General features: G+C 48.3%; 1 protein-coding gene across 1 annotated transcript in view; it reads right to left on the bottom strand.

Annotated features, from left to right (window-relative positions):
• LOC134608282 (fucolectin-1-like) overlaps window positions 1-26,811 on the bottom strand; it is an 80,160-nt gene that overhangs the window by 21,238 nt on the left and 32,111 nt on the right. Inside the window, exons 2-3 of the mRNA XM_063450980.1 lie at window positions 22,698-22,780; window positions 3,329-3,602 (exon numbers count right to left, since the gene is read on the bottom strand). Coding sequence (XP_063307050.1) covers window positions 3,329-3,602; window positions 22,698-22,779 — 356 coding nt within the window. The 5' untranslated portion in view covers window position 22,780. The remainder of the gene's footprint in view (window positions 1-3,328; window positions 3,603-22,697; window positions 22,781-26,811) is intronic.

Raw genomic sequence — 26,811 nt, forward strand, 5'->3', positions numbered from 1 at the left:
CACCATACGCGCCCTAAATGTCATCCATGCAGCACGGCAGCCCTCGCAAAAGATCCTGCTCCTCTCCACAGATGCGGAGAAAGCTTTTGACAGGGTCGACTGGCGCTACCTGAAGGCTACACTGAGGGCCATGGGCTTTGGACCACACATGATGACATGGATTTCCTCCCTATACGTGAACCCGACCGCACGGATACGGATCAATGATGCTCTCTCTGAGCCGGTCCACATTCGAAATGGAACACGGCAGGGCTGCCCGCTCTCCCCTTCTGTTTGCCCTCTCCCTAGAGCCATTTCTGGGGGCGGTCAGACAGGACAGGGGAATTGGGGGGCTCACTGTCCATGGACAGACGCATAAGGTGGCGGCCTATGCCGACGATATGCTGTTCTTCGTGGATGACCCGATAGTTTCCCTACCGAACATACTAAAGGCTTTTGAAGAATATGGCAGGGTGTCCAACATGAAGCTAAACACTGATAAATCGGAGGCGCTCCCCATCACCATTAATAGGGACCTGACCGAACACTTGAAAACCCAATTTGCCTTCGCATGGTGCCACCACAAAATAAAATACCTGGGGATCTGGCTCTCTGCAGATTTAACCCAATTATACGCCCACAACTTTGCACCGATGCTCCACACATTGAAAACAGACCTGACACGCTGGGCAAGCCTCTGTGTATCCTGGTTTGGGAGAATAAATGCGATAAAGATGAACCTCCTACCCCGCCTTCTATATTTATTCCAAACCAATCCTATCAACCCAACTGCCTCCTTCTTCCGAGCCATGGATACAGCCATCACCCAGTTTATATGGCACTCTAAAGCCCCCAGGCTGAAGAGAGTACACCTCCATCAACCGAATGATCAGGGAGGAACTGGTCTCCCCTCCATAAGAGACCCACCTACATAGAGTGGTGGATTGGCACGTGCCCAAAACCGACAAAGTGTGGATCCACCTGGAACGGGCACAGATGGAGGGCGCTCTCCCGGCAACGGCATGGCTTGGCGGCCCACTGACAAGCTCGCGGACTCTGAATTACCCGTTCATAGGGGCGACACTTCGGACCTGGTATTCTATCAGGACGAAACTTCAGTTGTCCACGACTCAGGGGCCGCTCACCCCGATCACGCACAATCCGGACCTCGCGGGGGGTCTCTCACCCAGGGATATTAAGGCGTTCTGGGAGGCTGAATGGACATACATGCAACAGTGGTGTACAGGGGACGCACTGAAGCAACTCTCGGACCTGATTCAGGAAGCAATACCGTCGGGCCTCGATAGGTTCCGATACTTCCAAGTTAAAACCTACTATCAGACACACTCGGGACGCCACCTGTTCCACAGACCAGCCACGGAATTTGAAAACCTATGCAAGCTACGCTCCCACGTTAATCGTGGTGTCTCTACCCCCTACAAAATGATCCTAACCGCAACACCGGCGGAACCCATGAAACACATGACATGCTGGGAGGAGGCCACAGGTGTCACACTTACGGCACCCCAATGGACGATAATCCACACCCTGTCCCACCAAAGCGCCATGAGTTCCAAACACCAAGAACTTAATTATAAACTACTGACTGGCTGGTATAGAAAACCAGAGAGGCTACACAGAATGATGCCTGAACTCTCCGAGACCTGCTGGAGATGTGGCACTTAGACAGGCACTGACTTACATATCTGGTGGTCGTGCAGGAAAATAGCCCCATACTGGCGACAAATCCACACGAAGATTAAGGACATCCTGGACGTGGAGCTCCCCTTACCGTTACAGATGCTCCTTCATCACACCCCCCTACCTCTCTCACGCTATAAAAAATCTTTGACCATACATCTACTAAATGCAGCCAAACTCCTTATCCCATTGAGATGGCGATCCCCGCAAGTGCCCACCCTCATACAATGGATGGACAAGGTGGAGGAGATCCATGGAATGGAACAAATCACGGCCTCCCTCCGGAACACCACCGAAAGCTATATGCAGACCTGGACCCCGTGGCTCATGTTTGTCTCGGAGAGGCCGAACTGATAGAACACAAACGACATACATCGACCCCCCTCACCGAAGGAGAGAGCAATGCCTGGACCACCCGGGGGCGACGAGAGAACAGGGGCACCCCTAGGGGGACACCATGGAGAGGCGCGAGGAGGTGATGCACCCCAGACGAGAGAGTGTCCCGGGATGACCATATTGTCCTCCCCTACCCTTTCCTCCAACCCTCAGGTCCTCTAACCCCTATATTTTTTCTTGTCTCCTTCTAACTTCTGCTCACTCTGCTCTACCTACTCTTACGCCTCAACGTCGCAAACTCTGACCATCCCTGATACTCGCAGCGAGCAGTATGGATGGAGCGGGTCACTACCAGACAAACTGAGTAGCCAGCACCAATGCCACCCCGTTCATAGCCAACAAACATTAACATTACACCATAACAGACTCAAACCTGGGAACGAGGGAAGGTGGGCAGCACATGGGAGGCATATAGGTACAGAGGCTCCCTACCACAGACGCTGCAACTAAATGACAGCGACGCCAACACTGTAGAGGCCCACGACTGACATAAGACTAGAACACAGCACACACACGAGTGGCAGACACTAGCGGGGACAGAAGAAAACTGACGCATCCAAGACTATCCCACAATTTACGCCGGAAAGTATTACGGTCCCAGATGGACAGATAGCCCTTGACACCTAGAGGTCCATTGGGGAAGCCACCCCGGACACTGCCGTATATGTTTCCACGCTCTACACTCTAATCTCTCGCATAGATTCTAGGAGGGAAACCGTAAAACCCAAATGCGATAATCGACACAAGAGAAAGTGTAAAAGGCACCAGATAAAATGATGCAACCATTGTCCCCTGACGACACTACCTGACTGTTTTTGCTTTTCCTCTCACAAGATCTGCCTTAATGCTAGAATTGCTATAACTCTAATGCCAACGACTGCTAACGAAAATTATTGTAGCTGTACGTCTCAGCCCAACTATATAGATGGGAACTATGACTATGTTTCTGTATACACTGTCGTGAATGCTATGAACCGAATTGTTACTGCTTTCTTATATTCTCACTTACAAATACAAAAACAATAAAAAGAAAGATTGACAAAAAAATAGGGGTTTTGTCACATAGCTTCCCCCCCCATTTCCATGTGACGGCATACCCGCCTAGACCCCAAAAACATTTCACATGGTTTAAGCAGAATAATCATGGAATAAAGAGAGGGTTCTGTTTGGAATTCATCCTTCAGAACCTTTATTAAGATCTGACTAGAATCTCATCCTTACAGAGACAATATGAGATTTAATCAGGTCTTACACTGGGTTATTGCCATCAGGAGAATTTCCAACTTTAACCTGGACTCCTCTCAAACGCTCTGCGCAGCAATCCTGACGGTTCGTTATGATGATTAAATCAATGGTTGCTCTCATTCTCAGATCCAGTTTCCACCATGGTTCGTAGTCATTATTTGTGTGACTGCAGGGATGGCTGAAGTAGTTTGTGTCATTATTCCCATCGATAGCTCGTATAGCCTCACCAATGCCATAGTCAGAGCTCTGAGTGACTATACCAAATCCTGCCAAATTTGTATCTGTCAATAAAACACATGAAATGGATAATTAATGGTCTATTGAGAACAACATCGAATTGTACAAGCAAGCAATATTAAATAAAATTAGCAGAGGGGTCGATACATGCCTGGAAGAAAGAGAACGGTCAATGCCTGCCTTCTAGGGAACTACTCCAATAGGTTGAGGACTGGGAGTGAGATCCTACCCAACTTTGCTGGCAACACTGAGTCAGAGGGGACAATGCCTGCCTCTTGCTTCAGTGCATAGAGGCCTCTGTGCCTACCCAGGGCCTGGCCACAATCACTTCCTGTTCCCCCTGTCTGCCACTGCAGCCTTGCTTTACAGAGATTCCGCTACGGAGACCAGCTTTCTGGGGGAAACAGATTCACTGACTTGACCCTGGTCTCAGCGACGACCCCGTCTAGATTACACACCACTAGAAATGAGTGCTCCAGAGCTCCGTATTGTCACACAGACTTCATAGCTTATATATTTTTTTCTCCCTTAGTGAATCTATTCACATTTATATTTAGGGACGGTAGCGGACTCCGGGTAACCCGACTACTTACCTCTGCTATTTTCCCTCTCTGCCAGACTGGAATCTTGTGTGATTATAGCTTGCATTCCCCCAGTAACCAGACAAGACAAGGGGGTCATCTAGTTTATTCAGGCACAGCATTTTATACACAGACCCCCAGCATGGAGCCTGCATACAAGAATATAGCAAGCCACTCCCTGGCGTCCCTGTGTCTGGGAGATAATTGAGTCAGGAAGCTGTTCAGGGAAACATACAAAATATATTCATCCCCTAAAGGTATCCCCAATATTCACAGGAACCCCACATTTGTTATATCCCTGGATAGCCCAGATCCGAGCGCCTTAGTTGACTAAATAGCGTTCAGATCCGTTTGGTAGAAGAGAATCGCCCCTGGGGTAAAATTCTGATCGGCTGGCCATGAGGTCGAGCCCCAAAACATTTCCATAGAAAGTGGGACAACGGCCGATCTCCGTTCGGGAGTTCCTGTATGAATACTGTCGAAGGTATCCCCTTGTTTCCAGGGAGCAAATGTTCCCCCTGGTTGAGAGTCTCTTTCTCCCATAGAGCGCTCTCCTAGCTGGTTGGGACACAGAGCAGGTAGAGTTTCCCCAATAAATGAGAGGTTTGAGATTTGTAAAATCTCAGTAATAGTTAGTAGTATGGTATATGTTAACCACTCACTGGAAATAGGGACTTCACTAGAAATCCCCAAATGTGCAAAAGAGAAGAGTTAATATTAGATAGAATCTAATAGTTATCCAGGAGTAGGTTGTGGTAAACACCTTTAAATTAAAAAGCGTATAAAATATAAACCGGAGAAATAATAATAAGAGGTGTTTACTTTGAATAGTGAAAATATCAGTGATTTAGGTGGGATATATACCAATATAGTATTGGGAGATATATGACTTTAAGATATATATTAAAAAAAACACACGATATTTCACATAGATGTATGAGCATAAAAGATAGGTGAATTGTGCAAAAGCTGGCTGTGTTCACTGGAATATAAAATACTTAAATCCAATAAACGATAGTCTCTTTTGGATACAATTGTTTCAATGAGTGTGGCAATAGAATAGAAAGTCTCTAAATTGTGAGCTTTTTCCGTTGCCTCCAGTTATAGATTAACTGGGATGTGAGTACTGAATAATCTACAATTATTATAGTACAACATTAATGGAATGTCTTGTCAGATTTAGTCACAATAATGATAGTACCCTTCATGAAAAAATAAAAATGACAAATTACTAAAAGATTATAGAAAGTGACCTTTAGTGTTAAACTCGGTTCTCCGTTACTTTGTAAATCACTTTGAGCGTTACTGGAGTCAGATAGTTTGATGGGGGCAGTTAAAGCGGTCCTGCAGTCCGGCCGGCAGATGTATAGACTGGAGGTTGCCACGTGCGTGTCACCGATCTCCCCTTCTGCGTTCCAAGTGCAGCTCGGTAGGATTTTACGTTAAGTGCCAGAAAGTGTTTCGCTTGTTCAGTCCTTACGCGTTTCGTGAGTGTTTGCTCACTTCATCAGAGGATATCGAAAGAGTAACATCCTCGGGTTTATATAGCTGAATCTATTCGGCTTAAATTAACCCCTTCAAGTCTAATCCATACTTTTTCGATTTGCAGCAATATAATATAATAAATAATACATTGCTGAATGTTTATAAGCACATATGTTAAAAAATACATATACTATACATATTATACACACTTATAAAAGAAGGAAGCGTGTAGATAACAAATCATGTAAAAAGAAGGGTACACTTAAGATATTGATATATATATATGAACATAAAATTAGGCATGCTAATGTTTCTTATGTGAATAAAAAAAAAAGGATCTAAATAATTTGGTGTCTTACACTTCAAATTTATAGCTGGAGACTTTGTAGAGGATGACGTTTATCTTATGCATAGTTGATATAGCTATAATTGACTGGTTTAGTACATGCTGAATTCATAATATTATAATAAGAATAAGAATCACGTGATTACATAGACATATGTTTAATTATTTAATGATCTGACCTTAGATAGATAGATTATAGAGTGTAAGAATTGAAATTAAAAAATGTTCTCATAGGAGTATAAAAAAATGATAAGATGATTCAATGCATTATTGATTAAAAGTTATAAAAAGAGTTTCCCCAATGTTTGCAAAGTCGAAAAGGGTTCCATGCATTCAACGACCTCATCCCGCTACCTGTGTTCGGTAGACAAAATGGTCGCCATTCCTTCGACCACGTGTGTTTGGTTATGCGAAATGGCGGCCACTCAGGGAAGGCACTAATTAATTGGTTCGTTGGCAGTTTAACACGTAGGGGGTGGTCGGTGTTCGAGTGTTCTAACAAGCTACAGGGGGTCGCCATTCGGGAGTCGAACTAGGTGTATTCGTGTAAGAGAGCTAGTAGTAAGATTCAAACAGTCTCAATAAACGGTATGTTCTGCCACAGGGACCCATACAACATGATGACCTCTATTTAATATTTTTGAATAAGCGTTTCAAATGGTTTAATCTTATGATATTGGGGCGGGGCTTGGAGACTGACCTGAGCAGACGTGCGATCAATTAGCTTCTCACCTATACTAACCTCATCCATGTTGCCGGGAAAAACAACCCTCCAGTCGCCCACCCAATATGGGAAGAAAAACAAAAAAACACAAGCCAGAGCATTAATATTGGCGTTCTTTTCCAAGCACACAGCGGCAGTGGGCCAAAGATGGCCGTGACCTCGAGGATTACTCAGACTCCTCTGAGGACTTCAGCCTAACAGACAACACAGGCGGATTGATTCCCTAAATCTTACCGCAACTGGTCCCCAAGACTGGCAATACAGGGCCTGTGACCACGGCAATGCTGAAGAATGCTGGGGGAATTGCAGAGAGAGTTCCATGCAGATATGGCACAACTCCGCTCCGACCTCACAGGCCTGACAGGTATAGGGGTTGTGGAGGCTGTAACGGAGCTCCCTGTAACCCGATCGGTTACCTCCGTTAAAGGGACTGCTTTCTAGCTGGAACAGAGGAACGGATAGGTTAACTAGCTCTGGACGGCACTCAGTCCTGGGAGCTCCTCAGTCCTTACAAGGAGTTTCCCCGCTGCATCTTCCACCAGCTGCGACAAGCTGGCACAGGGATTAACCCTTTCTTCCCTCCCAGTAACTGGACAAGACCCAGTTCTGGAGGTTACAACACCGACAATGCTTCATTGAAACATACAGCTTTTATGCACAGACACCCACAGGGGGTCTCCATCCTGTTCCATACAATCCCAGGCCGGAGGGGTATGGTTTACAGATAACAATCTCCCGCTCTGGGAGATACTAACTGCACAACAATTACAAACAGTAAAACACATTACATATATGGGGAAACACTAGGGGGCTCCGCGCCCCAGGAAGGAAATGGGGTACACACATGACATACATCCCTGGATAGCCCCAGGTCCCAGCTAGGGCCCCTGCAAATAGCGGGGCTTTCGGATGTACAGAGCCCGAGAAACCATTGTCTAAAGTCTGGGCTCGAGGCTCTGTACATCCTCGAAATTAGTTCCACAACTGGTTTAGTCCGGTGAATCCAAACTTCGTGCCTAAACCAAGCAACAGCCAATCTGGAAGAAGGGCGCAAACCAAATCACGCCAATCAGTGCTCATCGAGGAGAGGGGTTTCTTCTTATTACCCAATAAGAAGAAAGGGTGCGAAACCCAATTAGAATGGGCGCTCCTTCTCTGATTGGTCGCCTGCATCCCGCAGCAACCAATCAGCGCTCACTCGTGCTGACCCATCAGGAGAATGGCGTGAACCCAGTTTGAATGGGAACTCCTTCTCCTGATTGGGTGGCACGGACTTCCAGGTGGCCAGTGGGACTCTGCTGCTTGAAGCCAACTCACAGCTCCAGGGTCTCCACTGGTGCTCGCGCCTCTCTCCATTGGCTGCCTCCACTTAGGCAGCCCCGGGGAGAGCGCTCCTTGGGCAGCTATGAGCCTGGCCTTGCAGCTCCCGGGAGGGAAACCGTGATTATATCTCCATAAGGAGCAGGTAGGGTGATTTGAACTGCCAGTACCCCAACAGTGTCCCCACCAACCTCAGGGACCCATTTGTGAAGTCCCGGTGTAAAGACCCTGCAAGGGAAGCGTATCCTTTCGGGATACGGATGATCCCCCTAGGTGGCGTACGCATATACGAAATGGTGGGCACTCAGGGAACACTCTATAATTACTTCCCTTGTGGTTTCACACTTATGTTGCAGGTGCCAACGTTCTGATTAATAGGTGTGAACAATTTAATGGGGTACCGGGGTGGTCCACGTTCAGGAGCCGAACAGTTTCCATTCGCATGAGCACTCCCGAACTGTCAACAGATTAAACTGCACAAAATGCATACAAATGCATGGGGAAACACATAGTACAAGGTGAAACCACACAAATAAGCAGTGGGTATGGTACTTAGTGATGGCGGTCCATCACAGAGGCCTCCTCCAACAAACACTCACAATCCATTGTGGAGATTCAAACTATATTACTGGCGCTCTAGATGCAGCAAGCAAAGAATGAACAGCACTTTGCACTGCTCGAGGACCAGCAGTGACGCAACAATTTGTAGGTCAGAGGGGTATCTGAGGAAATCCCTACAGAGGAACTCCCACACCTCATGAGGAAGTTTATGGGACCACTGTGATGAAAGTGACCTCGCTACTGGTACTTGGAGGGACCTGCTTGCAGACCTATTGCCCCAGGACTATGGCCCCTGTATTAGACCTTGGTGCAGGACTGTGGAAATGCTTTGTTCGTGCCTTTTCCCTTCTATGGTTCAGTATATGGGGCTTACCGAACTGTTTATGCTTATGGTGTTCGTTTACCGAACAAACAACCGAACAGCCGGACCACCCGGAAGTGGAGTGTGCAGCCTATTAACCTCCCAGACTTGTGGTTAACCACAGCTGAATTGACGAACGGCTGGGTGGTCGACGTTCGTATAGTCTAACACGTGGTGGCGGCCATCTTGTTTAGTCGAACGCGTACAGCGATGTTTTGTCGTCGAGGAAATAAAATCGGACACTCAACGGCACGAACACCGCTGGGACTTCCATCTCCGGTTAGGTTCAACTGGAATTGCACGAACGGAGCTCCGTTTGGTAGAAATAATCTACCGAACCAGATACACTCACTGACTCTGTGCCCTAACGGCTCCGTTCGACTATTTGAACGTTACTACGACTGATGGAAATGGACCGGCCGCACAGCCTCATTTTCTTGAACTATTTTGGGCATGAAACCATGCGTGCGGTCTGTCAAAAAGAGACTTCCAGCTAACTTTTGAATCCCTGAATCGATCTGGGTGATTTTTAAGTATGATATTCTATCGGATCATGGCTATCAGGGGATTTATGGGGATGTTATGTTTTGGGGTACTTATGATACTTTGTAAGATATGTTTTTTTATGCCTGGGGATAATTAAGTTAATATGTTATCTGCCTTAATTATCTCTCAGGATGAGGGGAGGGATTGTGTATACTGTATTCTCACTTTATAACTCTGTTTTTATTGTCTTGTTAATCTTGTGCCCCTGTGCCCAGCAAGGTGTCACCCTTGTTTGAAAACTTGCATAAAAGGCCAGTGTGCCTCCATTAAAATGGAGTTCCTGTTTTACCCTCAACATAGAGTCTCATCTCATGTGTGTGGGGGGAAAGGCTGTATCTACCATGGGGATTGCTATGTCACTATATTCCCATGGGATTATACTCACTAAGCTCTTTTAAGGGCTGTTCCTGCTACACCCTCTGGAGTAGGAGAGGTTCACCCACTGGAAGCTGGATCCTGGTCTTGGGCCCAGGGTGGGTGGATGGCGAGTTCCCAGCCAAGCTGTAACGCTGGACATGGGGACTGCAGTGCTGATTGCGTCTGGTAGAGTGCTTGGAGCCCTCGGTGAGATGAGACTCTATGTTGAGGGTAAGCAGGAACAGAATTTTAATGGAGGCACACTGGCCTTTTATGCAAGTTTCCCAACAAGGGAAACACCCAGATGGACCTTGTTGGGCACAGGGACATAAAGTTGATAAATAAAAACAGTCATACAGTGAGACTCTCCCATACACAAACAATAGAATCCCTCCTCTGTGCTTGGGAGATAATTGAATCAGGAACTGTACTAATCTAACCCAATAATCTCCAAGCACAGAAAAACATACAATTTTATGAAACCCCAAAAGTACCTTAAAAACACATAAAACCTCATGGGCAGGTGGCTGGCAAGTAGGCCCCTCCAAGTACAAGTGGTGAGGTTACTTTCGCCACATATCTTCCCTCCCAAGGGGAGACTAACCAGGTACCTGACCTCCTGTTGGTCGGTGCCTGAGTTAGTCGAGTAACCCCACAACAAACAATTACTGGACCTGGTGACTCCTGTCTGTCTCAGTCCTGTACAACCTCAAGGGCTACGTGGGACTCTGGTACTCCCAGATGTAGTTACTCGTGGGCAGACACCAGCGGTGCTCTGTCCTGTAGCCAGCGTTGCAGCTGGATAGTGGGTTCAGTTGCTAGCTCCTGTAACAAGGGGGCAGGTAGGGCAGAGGCTAACTGCGCTCTGCCCTGGTGACAGCGCTTCTGCTGGGGGGACTAGTACGTAGTCCTGCCCTGTAACAAGGGGGCAGGTAGGGCAGAGGCCAGCTCTTCTGCTGGGATGGGGTCAGCGGATACTACCCCCAGGACCTGGTTGAGGATCTGCTGTGGAGAGGAGGGATCACCTACCTCCTCCTCTGGGCATTCCAGCGGTGTTGGTTGGGGATCTGGACCGGCTGTCCAGCATTCCTGTAGGCACCATTGGAGTCAGGAGTGCTGTCCCCCTGTGGTTGGGGAGAAGGGCCAGTTGTCTCCTCTCTCTGTATCTCCGGCTGCTGTTAGAGAGAGAGAGAGACCGGTTTTCTCCTCTCCCTGCAAGGTACACTGCCGCTGGGGAGTGAGACCGGTTGCCTCCCCTCCCTGTAACACACACTGCTGTTGGGGAGTGAGAACAATTGCCTCCACTCTCTGTAGGATGCACTGCCGCTGGGGAGAGAGACCAGGTGTCTCCTCTACCTGCAAGGTAAGCTGCCGCTGTGGAGTAGGACTGACTGTAGCTGGGGATCTGGGCCGGCTGCCCAGCATCCCTGTAGGGCCGGTAGAGAGATCTCGGTCCCATCTCCACCTGCCATCTGTGGGTCTTCCCAGCTGTAGGGTGGCAGATCTGGTTCTGCCTGCAGGGTATCTTGTGGCTGAATTGAGCGGAGTAGGTGTTGGTAGTCCTGCTCCAGCTCCATTGTTACCAGGTGGGTCAGGTCTTGTCTCACTTCGTTGGCGTCAGCATAATCATGCATACCCTCCCTGTAATCATCAATGTTTCAGAATCGTGAGGTTCCAGCACTTCCAAACTCTGGTTCTGCAAAGGCCTCCCATAACAGGCCAGGACCATCGTAATCCCTCAGGCCTGTCGTGCTCAGCCGTCCAGGAGGAATGCCGACCTGTATACCACCATAGGGCCTGGTAGGCATCGTCTAGCCAAAGCTCCTTCCATACCAGGTCCTCGAGTTCTGTCACCCACTCATTCAGGGGCTGGTCTCCCAGGAACATATGTCGCCGCTGCTCTTCACTGGGTAGACTCTCGCCTCGCCGACACTGTACGCCCTCCAGGGCCTCATACCAGACGTCTTTCCGGACTGCATCCCTCCAGTCTGGGTCATCCTCCTCCTCGTATAAGAACGCTGTTCGGGGACTAACTTGTTCCATACTGCTGTAACCAGAGGCGCTGCACGGGACTAGCATTGCCCTCGATATAAATCCACACGTTACCGGTGTCTCCAGGTTGCTTTTCCTCGCACTAGGAAGCCATCTCACCGATTGCCACCAGATGTGACGGACCACCTGGCACCTCGACTGGGTGCCTCCGTCAGTTGATGCTCCTAGTGCTTACCGAGGACTCCAACCACCGATAGCCCGCACTGCAACACCATAGGATAATAGGCTTCTCGTTCACAACGCAAAGTCCACATAATATATTCATTGGAATGCCACATTGAATATGTAACCTCGTCCTGTGAACTCTTCAATTTCCCATTTAGCACTTTCTGGCCCAAAGAACCCATTATTGTGTCTCTGACCCACAACAGATAGAGCGGAAGCGATTACCCTATTAGTATCTTGATATCACAGCAAGATTTCTTATGGCCAGACTTAGATAGGACACACTCGCATAGCCACCTGGTTACACAAAAACATAAAACCCTCAGATCCCCCGCCACGCCAACCTGAGATGCATTATACTGTACTAATGCCTGATTATAGTGACAACTGCTATGTCTCTTTTGATATATGCTTGCATTTCCTCTTATGCTGGAGAGCTGATTATAAATAAAGAATTATAAATATATATATATATTATATTTTTCTTCCACCACTGAAAACCTGTTCATAAAATAACAAATCCTAGTCCGAACAAAAAATGTCCATGCTAAAATTAAAATGAGTATCAAAATGAAAAAATAATCCAGACTCTCCATAGCCATCACTAGAAGGTTTAAACATGAAACGATTGAAGCCAGCCAATCACAATGCAGCACTGAGCGAACCTTGTGAAAACAGAGCCATTTACTAAAGTGAGAATTGTCAGGAGATCAAAGTGAATTATGAATGTAAGGCCATAATAGCTGGACGAGAGACATTCTCCATGTCAGCCATGCTTCCAGTTCAGGTACGTTGGATTTAAATGTATAATTCACTTTGATCTCCTGACAATTCTCTCTTTAGTGAATAACATTGTTACTGGTGTCTAATAGTGATATTTGGGGGCTGCTTTGGGGAATCGGAGAAGTAGAAAACCACGGTCCATAGATCTTCATACAGTCCTTATGGATCAATTAAATAAGGACCTTTGTTATTAGGGAAAGGTAAGTGATCCTTACAGGAACACTGCAAGCACCATAACCATTTAATTGTCATGTTGGGACTAGGTTTTAATATTTAAAGAAGTCACGCAATATCTGATGTCTATCCCCTGGGTTAAGGGCGCCCTGATGGCTGTGCTCATTGGCTGAGTGTTCTCATCTGATGCTCTTATAAACTGTGTTTATTAAACCCTATAGGGTGGATCAGACAAAATTGGAGTCACAAGACCTCGTACTGAGACCGATCTAGATCCAGCAGGTAAAGAAGAAGTGAATAAAAGGAAGTTTAACAAGTGTTACGATCTTATATGATCTTGAAGTGGGCATTGAAAGTCATTTGTTGGTATTTGCAGATGACACCACACTAAGTAATATAATACAGTCTGAACGTAATAGAAATTCTCTAGAGGGCGATTTGGGTAAATTGGGGGACTGGGCAGGCAAGGGGCAGATGAGATTCAATACGGATAAATGTAAGGTCGAGCATTATGGAATAAGGAACCCACAAGTTACCTTATACATTAAATGGGATTGAGTTAGTGATAACATTAAATAAAAAAGACAAATTAGGCAACAGTATCCGATGTCAGTCTAGTAAGGTTCTGTACAAAAAGGGGTATTGATTCACGTGATTAAAATATAATTTTTTTTTTAAATAAATGACTCCACCTGATTACCATTATGGAGTCAAGTATGTTTTTGTGGCGTAACTGGAAACTGCTGCAGTAGTTGTTGTTGTTGTGTTTTTTTTTTTTGGTTTGTTTTTTTAAACCCCTTCAGGACTGAGCTAAATGTACACGTTGAGATCAAATAAAATGTAAACAAAATCTGGAATTTGACTTCATGTCTGTTCAACCGTAATTCACCTCTTTCATATTATATGCACCCACACTTATTATATATCATTTTATTCAGGGGAAACAGGGCTTTCATTTAACATCAAATATTTAGGTATAAAACATAATTTAATATGAATACAATATAAAAGAAATGGGAGAAATTAAGACATTTTATTATTTTAGTTCTACATGACATTTTTTTTTTTTTTTTAGTCAATCTTTATTTTAAGTTTTTCAAAAACAAACAAGACATAAAGAAAGGTTCAAGGAATACGTTTTACACAAACATCGATAACATAGTTAAGGATACACACTCGTCTCCCGATAGGGTCTATTCCAGTATATGGTACAATTGTGTGGGATAACCCCATTCGCTACTACATCTTCCTTACATTTAGCGGTGTAAGACCTAACTTCACATGGTTAGTATATATCACAAGCATGACAGCATAACCGAGTGAGCAAACAGAGGTGTCAGGTGGTAGTGTCAGCTTGGGACCATGGACAGCAGCGTTGGTGTCTCCCTGAGTTACCCAGTCATTTGTCTTCCCATCTGTCATCCCTGAGCTACTCCCTTCTGTCCTCCGTCTATATTGATTTCCTGTGCTGAAGGGGGATAGTTGTCAGTCCGTAACTGATGTAACCTCATTGTGCTTGCTAAGTGTACCTTTGCGTAGCAGGCAGTAGTCAGCAGAGCGTGGGGGGAAGTGGGGCTTGCCGGTATGAAGGCTTGGTGGGGTGCAGTCAAAGCATCTTTTGCTATCACAGTTCCTGCCCTGCCAAGCATTAGAGCTGATCTATCTGTGGTACGCTTATTGGGTGGTCAGAGTGTGCCTGTGTTCAGATCTTGGGCAGTCTATCTCCTCTCATCGTTGGTGACTTTTGGCGATCAAGGGATTACCGGGCCCTCAGCTTGCCCCCAGTGTGGCATTAGTACGTGTGTTCCGTTTGGGTTCACCGTCACCTTTCCCCCCTTCGTTGCCAGTGGTATGGACTGTAGGGTCTGGGCTTGCTAGCCGTCTGTGGGATGCATCTGTCTTGGCGGCTTGGGTAGTCGGTGGTGGTCAGCAGTCAGTCTGTCACTTGTAAGGGTCTAGGATTCCTTATGCCTCTCTGCAAGTGCCAATGGCCCTCATGTCCCTTGTACAGATAGCCTCTAGTCCCTGTTGTCCTCTATCAATTGTTCTCCCCGAGTCATGGTGTTTGTCCATGGTTCGGAGCTTATCTGTAGGGCCTAAGTGCGGCCCATCCCTAACTTTTGCAAGGTGACATAGAAGAGGCGAAAGCCTCGACTTTGTATGTCTTAAGCCTGTACGTAGCTCCTGGGAGCGGTGTGTTCAGGGGGAGAGGAGAGGGGAGAGGACGGAGTGGGCAGGGTGGGAAGGTGGTGGTGTGGCAGAGAAGGGGGAGGGGAGGGAGGGGAAGGCACATTCGCCAACTAGGCCGGGGCCCCCCGCATTCCTCCGGACCGCCCAGCCGGGCACCCCTCCGGGGCCCGAGGAGGCTCCCCAAGGTTTGACCCTCCGGAACGTTCCCTGTTTCGAGCTCACTTCAGGAGTCTGTGATGGTATTTAGTTTGGTCTATTCGATATATACGTTATCCAGGGCATCCAAACATGCATGTATCTTTCTGTGGTGCCATTGAGGGCGGCGGTTAGCTGTTCCATCCCATGTATTTCTTCGACCCTGTCCATCCAGTGTTGCAGGGTGGGTATCTGTGTGGTGCGCCATCGTGTCGGAATAAGCGTCTTGGCAGCGTTCAGGAGGTGTTTGGTTAGAGTCCTTTTATATATTGAGATGGGTAGCGGTGTATGGTGAAGTAGCATCTGTAGTGGCCGCAGGGGAATATCTGTGCCCGTGATATGTTCGATCTGGTTGTGTACCTGTTGCCAGAATGGGGTTATCTTTTGGCACGTCCACCAAATATGGAGAGCTGTGCCTACTTCATTGTTGCATCGCCAACATGTCGGCGATGAGTCCGGGATCATCTGTTGTATTCTCGCCGGGGTTCTATACCAGTTGGTCAATATTTTATAGTTGAGTTCCTGTTGTTTGGAGCTAATAGAGCTTTGGTGAGTCAAGATGTGAATGTTCGTCCACTGGGGGGCCGTCAACGTTACCCCTGTGGCTTCCTCCCAGCGTACGATGTGTTTCAAGGGTGCATGTTGTGTGGAGGATATCAGCATCGCATATAGGGTCGAGATTCCTCTGCATAGGTGTTGTCGCTTCGTGCATAGTTTCTCGAACTCTGTGAGGGGTCTATGTAGTAGGCGTTTCCCTGGGAGGGCTTGATAGAACGATTTGATTTGGAAATATCTGAATCTTTCAAGCCCCGTTGGTGCTCTATCGGTGATCAGGTCCGGCAACTGTTTTAACGAGTCGTTCGTGCACCACTGATGCATGTATGCCCAGTCCGCGTCCCCAAATGCCTCTACGTCGCGTGGAGATAGTCCCCCTGCTAAGTCTGGGTTGTGTGTGATCGGTGTCAGCGGCCCCGGGGTCGTTGTCCACGCCAGTTTAGTCCTTATCGAGTACCAAACTCGCAAGGTCGCACCGATAAGTGGGTGCTTGCGGGTTCTTATTGAGGTTAATGGGCCACTCAGCCATATTGCCGCTGGCAGTGAGCCTCCCATCTGGAGCCGTTCCATGTGTATCCATTGTTTCCGTGTACCGGTGGCATGCCAATCAACAATTCTATGGATATGTGTGGCTCTATAGTAGTCCAGGAGAGATGGGAGTCCCACTCCGCCTTGCGCCTTTGGTAGTCGCAGTTGCGATCTTTTCAGTCTTGGCGCCTTGGAGAGCCAGACAAACTTGGCGATGGCCGTGTCCATAGCTCTGAAGTAGGTCCTAGGTATAGAGATAGGTATAGTCTGAAACAAGTATAACAGGCGGGGCAAGAGATTAATTTTTATCGCGTTCATTCTCCCGAACCACGATACGCATAATCCAGCCCACCTGGCTAAATCCGAGCCTAGTTTCTGTTGTATAGGGGCGAAATTGTGAGTGAATAGCCGTGAAAGGTCTGCAGGTAGCCAGATGCCAAGGTATGATAGCTTTTCCTGACACCATGTAAAGGCATACTGTGATTTAAGATGGGTAGTCATCGTATCACCCGTTGTTATGGGTAGAGCCTCAGATTTGTCCGTGTTTAGTTTTAGGTTCGATATTTGTCCGTATTCCTCAAAGGCCCTCAGGAGACTCAGTAGGGAGACCATTGGTTCGCTGATAAAGAACAGCATATCATCGGCATATGCCGCCACTTTGTGTTCCTGCTCTTGCATAGCAAACCCCCGTATGCCGCCATCCCGTCTGACCGCCCCCAGGAAGGGTTCCAAGGAGATGGCAAACAGGAGGGGGGACAGCGGGCATACCTGTCTCGTTCCGTTGCGTATGTGCACTGGGTCTGACAGTGCGCCGTTCACCCTGATCCTAGCAGACGGTATCGTGTATAAGGCGGAGACCCATGCCAGGATGTGAGGGCCGAAGCCCATTGTCTGTAGTGTCGCTAGCATATAGTGCCAGTCTACCCGGTCAAAGGCCTTCTCCGCGTCTGTTGAGAGGAGAAGGACCTTCTGCGACGACTGTTTTGAGGCGTGTATGATATTCAGGGCGCGGATGGTGTTGTCCCTGGCCTCTCGACCTGGGACAAACCCAACCTGATCAGGATGTATCAGCTCCGGCAGAACCCAGCTTATGCGCGTAGCTATGACCTTCGTGAAAAGTTTCAGGTCAGCGTTCAATAGTGATATTGGCCGGTAGATGGCGCAATTGGTCGGGTCCTTGCCTTCCTTTGGGATTACCGTAATCGTAGCCGTTAGGGCAGGGGTAGGCAACCTACGGCACTAGTGCCATGCACGGCACTCAAGGTGTCTTTGCACGGCACTCAAGGCTGCTAGAGGCTCTGGCCTATCAGGAGTCCCAGGAAACTTCAGATATCTGCTAATATGAAAAGGACAATCCTCAATTTCTGCATTGCAGCACATAGAGTAAGTGAACTCAGGTCCCTTCCTCCCAGCACTTGTGAATAGAAATCCACACTGTGGTAGAGCAGCCCACAGCGGATATTGCAGCTCCTGCCCTTCACCTGTACCTGGCCAGCCTGGTCTCCACTGGAACCTAGGGAAGCCACCCCATACTGCTAGATATACACAGAAATGCACAATAACCCTCCCCTCATATAAAAAATAATACGAACAGCCCACACACAAACATACACACAATCCGCACAAACGTAACCCGCTAACAATCCACATACATGCACACAACCCCACATGCAGCCTCTCACATGCAATACCCCACACATACACACACTACCAAACACACAATGTGACACATCCATCCACACACACAATTCCACAAGCAGCCCCAATACACAGCCCACATTCATATGTATCATACACGATACCACAAACTACTCCTGAACATATACAATATAATAGCTCATATCCGCACAAATACAAATATACAAAGCAATTACAGTATAAATAACAAAAGCAAAATACTGCAGCATACAGACCTCAATTTAAAAAAATAGGACCGGCACGCTACGGGACATCACAATCCTATATCGGCACAGTGCTGCTAAAAGGTTGCCTACCCCTGCGTTAGGGTATCCCTAGGGAGCATACCCCCCTCCAAGAGGGAGTTGAGACCCGTCAGGAGCTTGGGCATGAGTATATCTCCAAGCTCTTTAAAATACCGCACCGGTAGGCCATCGGGTCCCGGTGCCTTATTCGTCTTGGAGCCTTTCAGCGCTGCCTGGAGTTCCTCTATTGTGATGGGGTTTCCAGTGTGGCTGCTTCTTCTCGGGTGAGGGTCCTCTCCACATGTCGTTGTAGGTACTCCGCTATGCGTGTGTCCTGGAGGCGTCGGGCATCAGGAGCGTCATCTACCGGTAGGTTGTACAGATCGTTATAGAACCCGTGGAAGGCGCTCAGAATTTTATCTGGTATTTGGGTGGTCGTCTGGTCTCTATTTAAAATTTTTGTGATCTGGCACATCCTGCGCCTCTTCTGTAGAACTCTGGCAAGTAAACGGACGCATTTGTTCTAATACTCGTAGAAAAAACGCTGGGATTTGCGGATCGTGTACTGGAGTTTGCGTTGAAGAATGTCCCTCAGTGCTCGTCTCGCATCTAGGAGGGATTTGTAGTCCGTGTCGGTCTGGGAGGCCTTATGTGTGGCTTCCAGGGTCGCTATCTGTGCCGTTAACTCGGCCACGCGCAGGCGCTGTTGTTTTTGCCTGTGGGTGCATATTTTAATGAGGTGTCCCCGGATGACACATTTGTGTGTCTCCCACACCGTCATGGCTGAAGTCTCTGGGGTTTCATTTTCTTCAAAGAATGTTGTTAGAGCCGTTCGGAGTTCCGCGACTACTGGTGCGTCATTGAGGATTGATTCATTCAACCTCCATTGACGGTCCCTCGGTCGAAATAGTGGGGACTCAAGTTTAGCCGAAACAGGCGAGTGGTCGGACCAGGTCATTGGCATAATCTCTGCTGATATCAGCTTAGGCAGAAACTCCTGGGATACCAGTATGTAGTCCAGCCTGCTATACGAGTGATGCACCGTGGAATAATAGGTAAAGTCCTTGTCTGCAGGGTGCATCACTCTCCAGCAGTCCACAAGTCCGGAGCCCCCGCGGGCTCTTCGGATGGTCTGTAAGCTTTGGCGTGTGAGGGAGCTAACGCCTCTGGAGGTGTCGCTCCTCGGATCCAGGGCCACATTCAAATCCCCTGCAACCACCAGGAATCCCTCTCTGAATCTCTCTAACTTAGTTAGCGTCTGTCAGACGAACCTGCCTTGGCGGGTGTTCGGGGAATATACGCTTGCGAAGGTATACGAGTAGCCATCTATTGTGCCTTTTACGAATAGATAGCGTCCCATGGTGTCGGCAAGGGTGTCGGCACAGTCAAATGGTATCGTGTTTGCAAATAGAATTGCTACTCCTGTCTTCTTGGCTGTCTGGTGGTTCGCGAAAAAACCCACCGGGTATCGCGAGTCTCTTAGCGTAGGATTTTCCGTGCCTTTGAAATGAGTCTCTTGGAGAAAGGCGACTGACACCCTGTCGGCCCACAGGGTTCGTAGCAGATGGGATCTCCGCTCGGGAGCGTTCAGGCCCGGGCGTTACACGTCCAGACATGCAGAGGAGCGGGCGTAAACCCCGACCCCATGGTTCTGAGCCTACTTAGGAGGGGGGATGGGATAGGAATAGGTGTAGGGAGGAGTGGTGCCTTTGCTTAACGGGAGGCATAAGGTTCCGAACAGAGAGATGCTGTTTTGTATGTTAGCGGTGAGTGAATGTGAGCGGTCGACATGGGGTTGGGTCTCTAAACTCCTGGGGGCATCTATCGTTCTCGGGGGGGGGGGGGGTAAGTTCACCGGGAGGGGTCGGGCGCGTCTGGATTTTTCTAGGCACGTATGCATCTTATCCCCGGACTTCACCGTTGGTGTAAGGGGTGGCGCATGCCTTCTGTGTCGCGTAGTTGTGGGGGGTCCTAGGGGGCCTGGATGTACGGGACGCTGTCTCTCGTCTAGTGACTATGTATCACTGTTTCTCACTACTCAGGCTCCCGTTCCCAAACATATATGTGTGTCTACTGTGGCCCGTCGGGTCCCCATACTGCTTCGTCGCCTTTCCTGGTAACAGTCATTTATCCCTTGTGTGGGTCCCCCGGTCTAGGACAGCAAATCGTATCGACAAATATCATGCATTAGGACCCCTGCGACCAGTATACGTTCCCTCCCCTCTCCCCTGTACACCATAATATCATATAACATTTCTGACAGTGCATACACTTTTTTCTTGGACCCTTCTGGGGTATATGTCTCTAAGAGCCATCTTGAGGCAGTCTCTTCTCCCTGAACTGTGCCGATTCTAGGCCTTATGAGAGGACTGGCGGCACTTCAGTCACATTGACAAGAGGGGCCCCGATCGGGCCTATACCAGAGAACATAGTGGGCTGCTGCATCGCTATCGGGTTTGTAGTGGGTCAGCAGATGTGCCCTCCCCAGGCAATATTGTCCCTTCGTCCCCCCCCCCAAATCCCCCATCTAGGGGTTGCATGTGTTGGCCACCCAACTTGTGTCCTCCGTGCCCTGTGATGGCAGTTCAGGTTAGTAGCCTGCCAGTCTCCTGGTTCCCAGTGTCTCCTCAGGGTCCGGGGAGACGGGGGAACTGTCAGCGACATTAGATACCCTCGTCCCTCTCCCTCCCCAAGTGTCCAGTCCCCCCCCGTTGCCTTGTGATCCCCATTGCCCATAAGTGTGTATGTCCCCAGGTGTGTTCAGGACTCACCAAATCCCCGACCAATCGACCTCTCCTTGGAGACTACTCTTCCGGACCCTCCGGGCCCCCTCGTCGACGTGGTGGGGTATTGTTGCCGGGTATAGGTGCCTGTGGGAGCAGCGGTGTTAGAGGGTCTCGTCGTGTTGCCACAGCTTCTTCCAGGATCCAGTTCCTAACTCTAACGGATGGTAGGCCCAGTGTTCGTAGCATACGTGGGATATCTTCTGGCCAGCGGGCCGTAAGCCATGTATTACCGTGTTTCACTTGGAGGCTGAATGGGAAGCCCCATCGGTATGGTATGCGTTTATCACGGAGGGTACTCGTCATCGGTCTCAGGGCCCTTCTAGCGTCTAGTGTGAGGCCGGACAAGTCCTGGAAGAGTGAAACTTCGACCCCGCGGAATCTGATGGAGGTCTGCTCTCGTGCTGCAGCCATTATTTGATCTTTCACTCCTTGAGAGGTTAGGCAGCATACCACATCCCTGGGGTTGCCGTCCTGTCGTAAAGGGCCCAGTGCTCTGTGTTCCCTCTCAATACGGAGTGTTTCAGGGGCTTGGTCCCGCATTATCTGTTGAAATAAGGCAATTAGCGTTGCCTGGAGCTGATCTGCGTCTGCTTCTGGCAGGCCCCTAATCCGGATATTATTACGCCGGCTCCTATTCTCCAGATCTTCCACTTGCCTGCGGAGCGTTAGGAGCATGTTACCCTGTCTTGTAACCGCCACCTCTGTTGCCCTGTGGTGTTCATCGCATCCCTGGGCTGCTGTCTCTATTTCATCCACTCTTTGTTCAAGCGCATTCAGGTCAGAGCGCATTTCAGCGAGCTCACCACGCATTGCGGCTCGGATTTCCTGCACTAGGGTGCCAGTGTCTGCCTTGGTGAGCATGCTGGCAGAGATGTGTGCCAATTCAGCTCTGATCTGGGCTAGCTCACTACCCTGTGCGACTCCTGTGTGGGGCTCTCCCTCGTTCTCCGTGGTTGGAGAGGCGGGCGCCATTTTGTGCTCACCATGCTGTTTTCGAGTGTCGGGCGGTGTAGCGACGAAATCATCCATCGGGCCCGTGTGTCTTCTCGGTGAGTCTGTTCCCGCTGTCTCTGCTGTTAGCTGTCTCTTATTGCGGACCATTTTCTCCCGTTTTTGTGGCTAATTTTCGCTATTTAGGTGGCCAGGGGTGCGGAGCTCTTTCAGTGTGCGTCCTGCACCATGCTCGTCCAGGCCACGACCCCCTACATGACATTTTAACTGTGAATGTCATAATACATAAGAACTTGAAAAAGACCCGGCAGGGTCGAAACGTCGATCGATTTCTGTATGCATCTTATTTATTAACCCCTTAAGGACACATGACATGTGTGACATGTCATGATTCCCTTTTATTCCAGAAGTTTGGTCCTTAAGGATTGCCGGGTCCCCAAGGACGGCATAGCACACCCGCCGTCCTTAAGGGGTTAACCTTCTTTTGTATCAAAAGCATAAAAGAATGGGAAGTAATATGTTTACTAACATTCACCATTATAAGTGGAATTTCCTACCTCCAGGCTTAGGAGCAAACTGGTGAGCCCATCCACCAACTGCGCAAAGGCCACAAACCAACAGGATTGTTAGACACTTCATCCTAGAGGGAGAAGGAACACAATATTAATCATTAGACTGTAAGCTTCACGAGCTAGAATTTCAGTTGAGGTTATTTAGGGGCACTGAGTCCCTCCAGCTCAGTGTGTATGGGGATAATAATATATGAATGGCAGGCAATGCATGGCAGCACTGGGCTCAAGGCGGAATAGAAGTCTAGGCTGGATAGGATCAGACCAAACATGTCACGGTGGGGAAGGCGACAGGAGTCCTTTTTATTGATTCAAAAATGTTTTCACAATGTGCAACTTTTCTTCGACCAGCCTAGTTTTTCTTTGTTTGGCTACTTGTGTATGTGTGTTTGTGTGTATGTATAAGAATGTCTGGCTATTTTTACAATTATGTATATAGTGCCACCATTTGCTGTTGTGCTGTACAATAGATAACAAGACAAACATTATTTTTTAACAAAACGTGTATGACATACAGGAACACTAGGTGAAGAGAGTTGAGCTTGGAATCTGCAGGAATGAGGGACAAAATCAAGTGATCTGAATGTGGGAGAAGGGAGCACATTGGGTGGCAGATGGCAGAGGATGGTTGTATGGGGTGAGGCGTTAAGGGGAGACCTGATATTTGTGCAGGTATGTTCTGATGCCTATAAAACAGAAATAAGTGGAGCTTAGGTTTAACTTGATAAACAGTAGTATGATATGGGTAGACAAGGTACAATTGCATTAATCTGTAAATAACAAACAAGCAGATCTAAGTGCAGATGGTTATTACAGAAATAAATTGAGATGAATAATAAATGGGTAACTCACAAACATAGAGCCAATAATACACTTGGCTCAAATGGTTAGCGCCTCAGGATCTTCTAAGGTAGATCCAACACCCTATTTTTGTCTCCTCTTGATCTCCTCCTCCTTAACCCAGTAGTTAGGAATGGAAAGGGAAAACTCCAATTGAAGGTATAGACAAAATTTATTCAAATGAAAATTATAATCAATAAAAGGTAAAAGATTTAAAAATCAATATAAACTGGACTGATTTTATACGAATTTTTATATTGATTTTTAAATCTTTTACCTTTTATTGATTATAATTTTCATTTGAATAAATTTTGTCTATACCTTCAATTGGAGTTTTCCCTTTCCATTCCTAACTACTGGGTTAAGGAGGAGGAGATCAAGAGGAGACAAAAAGAGGGTGTTGGATCTACCTTAGAAGATTCTTTTTAGATCAAAGTTTTCCACCATGTAAAGGGAAGCTAAAGAAATAAATCTAGCATTATCTTTTGTTTCCTCATCCTCCATGTCCCATAAAAAGTGAATAAAAAGGAATTGAAAGTTCCTGAGCCCTGCCACTCACCCAAAGCCCCTTCTCTCTATATGAAACAAGCAGAACTCCCTCAGCCAGTTCTTAAACAATGCATTCCCAATAATGCCAATGAAAGGGTTTGCTCTAATGCAGCGTTTCCCAAACCTGTCCTCAAGACCCACCAACAGTCCATTGGCGGATCCAGGGGGGGGCAACGGGGCAATTCCCCCCCCCCCCCGAGATTCTCACCCCGCCGGCTGATGCAGGGCTGACATTGCCCAAATGCCAGCCCTGCAATGTGCCTGCAGACCGGGGAGGAAGATCAGAGATCAGAGACCTACTCCCCGGTCCGCAGGCACATTGCTGACAGCCGGCAGGGGAGGGAGTGAGAGAGGACCCGGGAGCTCTTACCTGCAGCTCCTCCGGGTCCTCCTCTCGCGAGCTTGGAGCGTTGCCGCGGTTACCACGGCAACGCTCCAAATCTCGCGAGAGTGAACTCTAGCCCAGGAGCGCGGACTAGAGTTCACTACTACCACTGGAACCACCAATGAATCCCACTGGGACCACCAGGGAACGAAAGATGTCCCCCCTCCTCCCAGTAAAGGTAAGAAGGGAGGGGGGGACATAACATTTATATTTATTTTAATTACATTAAAAAAAAAGCCTCCCTACCCTCCTTCCCCCCATATACATACACTACACACACTGGCCCCCATACACACACTATACACACTGCCCCATACACACACTATACACACTACCCCACAAACACTGCCCCCATACACACACTACCCCACAAACACTGCCCCAATACACACACTATACACACTACCCCACAAACACTGCCCCACAAACACTGCCCCATACACACACTATACACACTGTAACGGAGCTCCGTGTACTCCGACCGAGTACCCTCCGTTGATGGATGCTCCTAGCGCTCTCAGAGGACTCCAAGCACTGCAGACGACACCACAACCACCGCAGGCTCCACAACCGCCGTAGCTTAACTGGAGCCGCGCCGTCTTGCTTCCACCCTGGATCGGCTTCTGTCCTCCAGGACCGTGTGGGGAAGACCTCTCCTCCAGGAGAGTGTAACAGGAACAAGCTCTTAAAAGAGCTAAGTGATTAAGCTCAGGGGAATATGCAGAGCATAGCAATCCCCAGTGTGATACAGCAATTCCCTCCAATAACGAGACGAGGCTACGTTTTGAAGGGTCAAGAAGAACTGAGGACTGGGACACCCAGCCTGCTTTTTATTACAAAAAGGTACATACAGGACACTCCCAGGGGGAGGATGAAATTAACCAATCACATACATGGTACCACCCCCACGTCTCCTCCCCTCAGATAAACATATTAGCAAACAGTAAAAATACAGTTTTCACACATACACTGTAACTTTAAAACTATACATTCAATCTCCATATTCAGACTCAGCATACATCAAACATAAACACTTCCAAAAATCAGCCAAATCCCTCCAGTGGATCAAAAGTTAGCTGGAGGTCCCTTTATGACCGACCGCAAGCACAATTTCCTGCCCAAAACAGTTCCATAGATTTGGGCTGTGCGGCCGGTCAATTTCATGCGAAAAAACGACATTTCGAACGGGACTTAGTCTCTGGAGCTGAAAAACGAAGTGTAGGAGAAGGTAAGGGTCAGCGGTGTTCGGCAAAATGTGTAGCCGATTTCAGTTCCACAGAATCTTTAGCATACACCGCTGACCGCATTCGACTGAACCAAGATGGCCGCCGCCACGTGCAATTAACCTGCAGTAACCTCACAGCCTGGGAGGTAAATTGCCTGCACACTTTAACTTCTGGGTGGTCCGCCTGTGTGGTACTTGGTTCAGTAAGCCCTATTTACTGAACCAAGTGGGGGAAAGCCAGGGGCAAGTTATTTTACAGGTCTGGGGACATAGTCTTAAAGGGGTATTGTTCAGCAAAGTCACAATATGTCCCCAGACGGTTCTTAAAGGGCCATACACACCCAATAAAAGTTCATCAGTTTTCAGGGGCACAATCTTCCAGGGGCCATAGTCATGAGGAAGGAGGCTGGCAAACATGCTTCTCCACAATCCAGGGACGCAGGGCAATTTCTCATTTAAAGGGCCAGTTACAAATAGCGATTTGTAACACACACTACCCCACAAACACTGCCCCCATACACACACTATACACACTGCCCGCCATACACACATTACACATACTGCCCCACAAACACTGCCCCCCATACACACACTATACACACTGCCCCCCATACACACACTACACACACTGCCCCCCATACACACACTACACACACTGCCCCACAAACACTGCCCCCATACACACACTATACACACTGCCCCACAAACACTGCCCCCCATACACACACTATACACACTGCCCCCCATACACACACTACACACACTGCCCCCCATACACACACTACACACACTGTCCCCCCATACACACACTGTCCCCCCATACACACACTACACACACTGCCCCCCATACACACACTACACACACTGCCCCACACACACTGCCCCCCATACACACACTACACACACTGCCCCCCCATACACACACTACACACACTGCCCCACACACACTGCCCCCATACACACACTGCCCCCATACACACACTGCCCCACAAACACTGCCCCCATACACACACCACACACACACACACACACACACTGCACACACTGCCCCCCATACACACACTACACACACTGCCCCCCATACAAACACTACACACACTGCC

This window comes from Pelobates fuscus, chromosome 4 (assembly GCF_036172605.1).
Source record: "Pelobates fuscus isolate aPelFus1 chromosome 4, aPelFus1.pri, whole genome shotgun sequence".
NCBI classification, from domain to species: domain Eukaryota; kingdom Metazoa; phylum Chordata; class Amphibia; order Anura; family Pelobatidae; genus Pelobates; species Pelobates fuscus.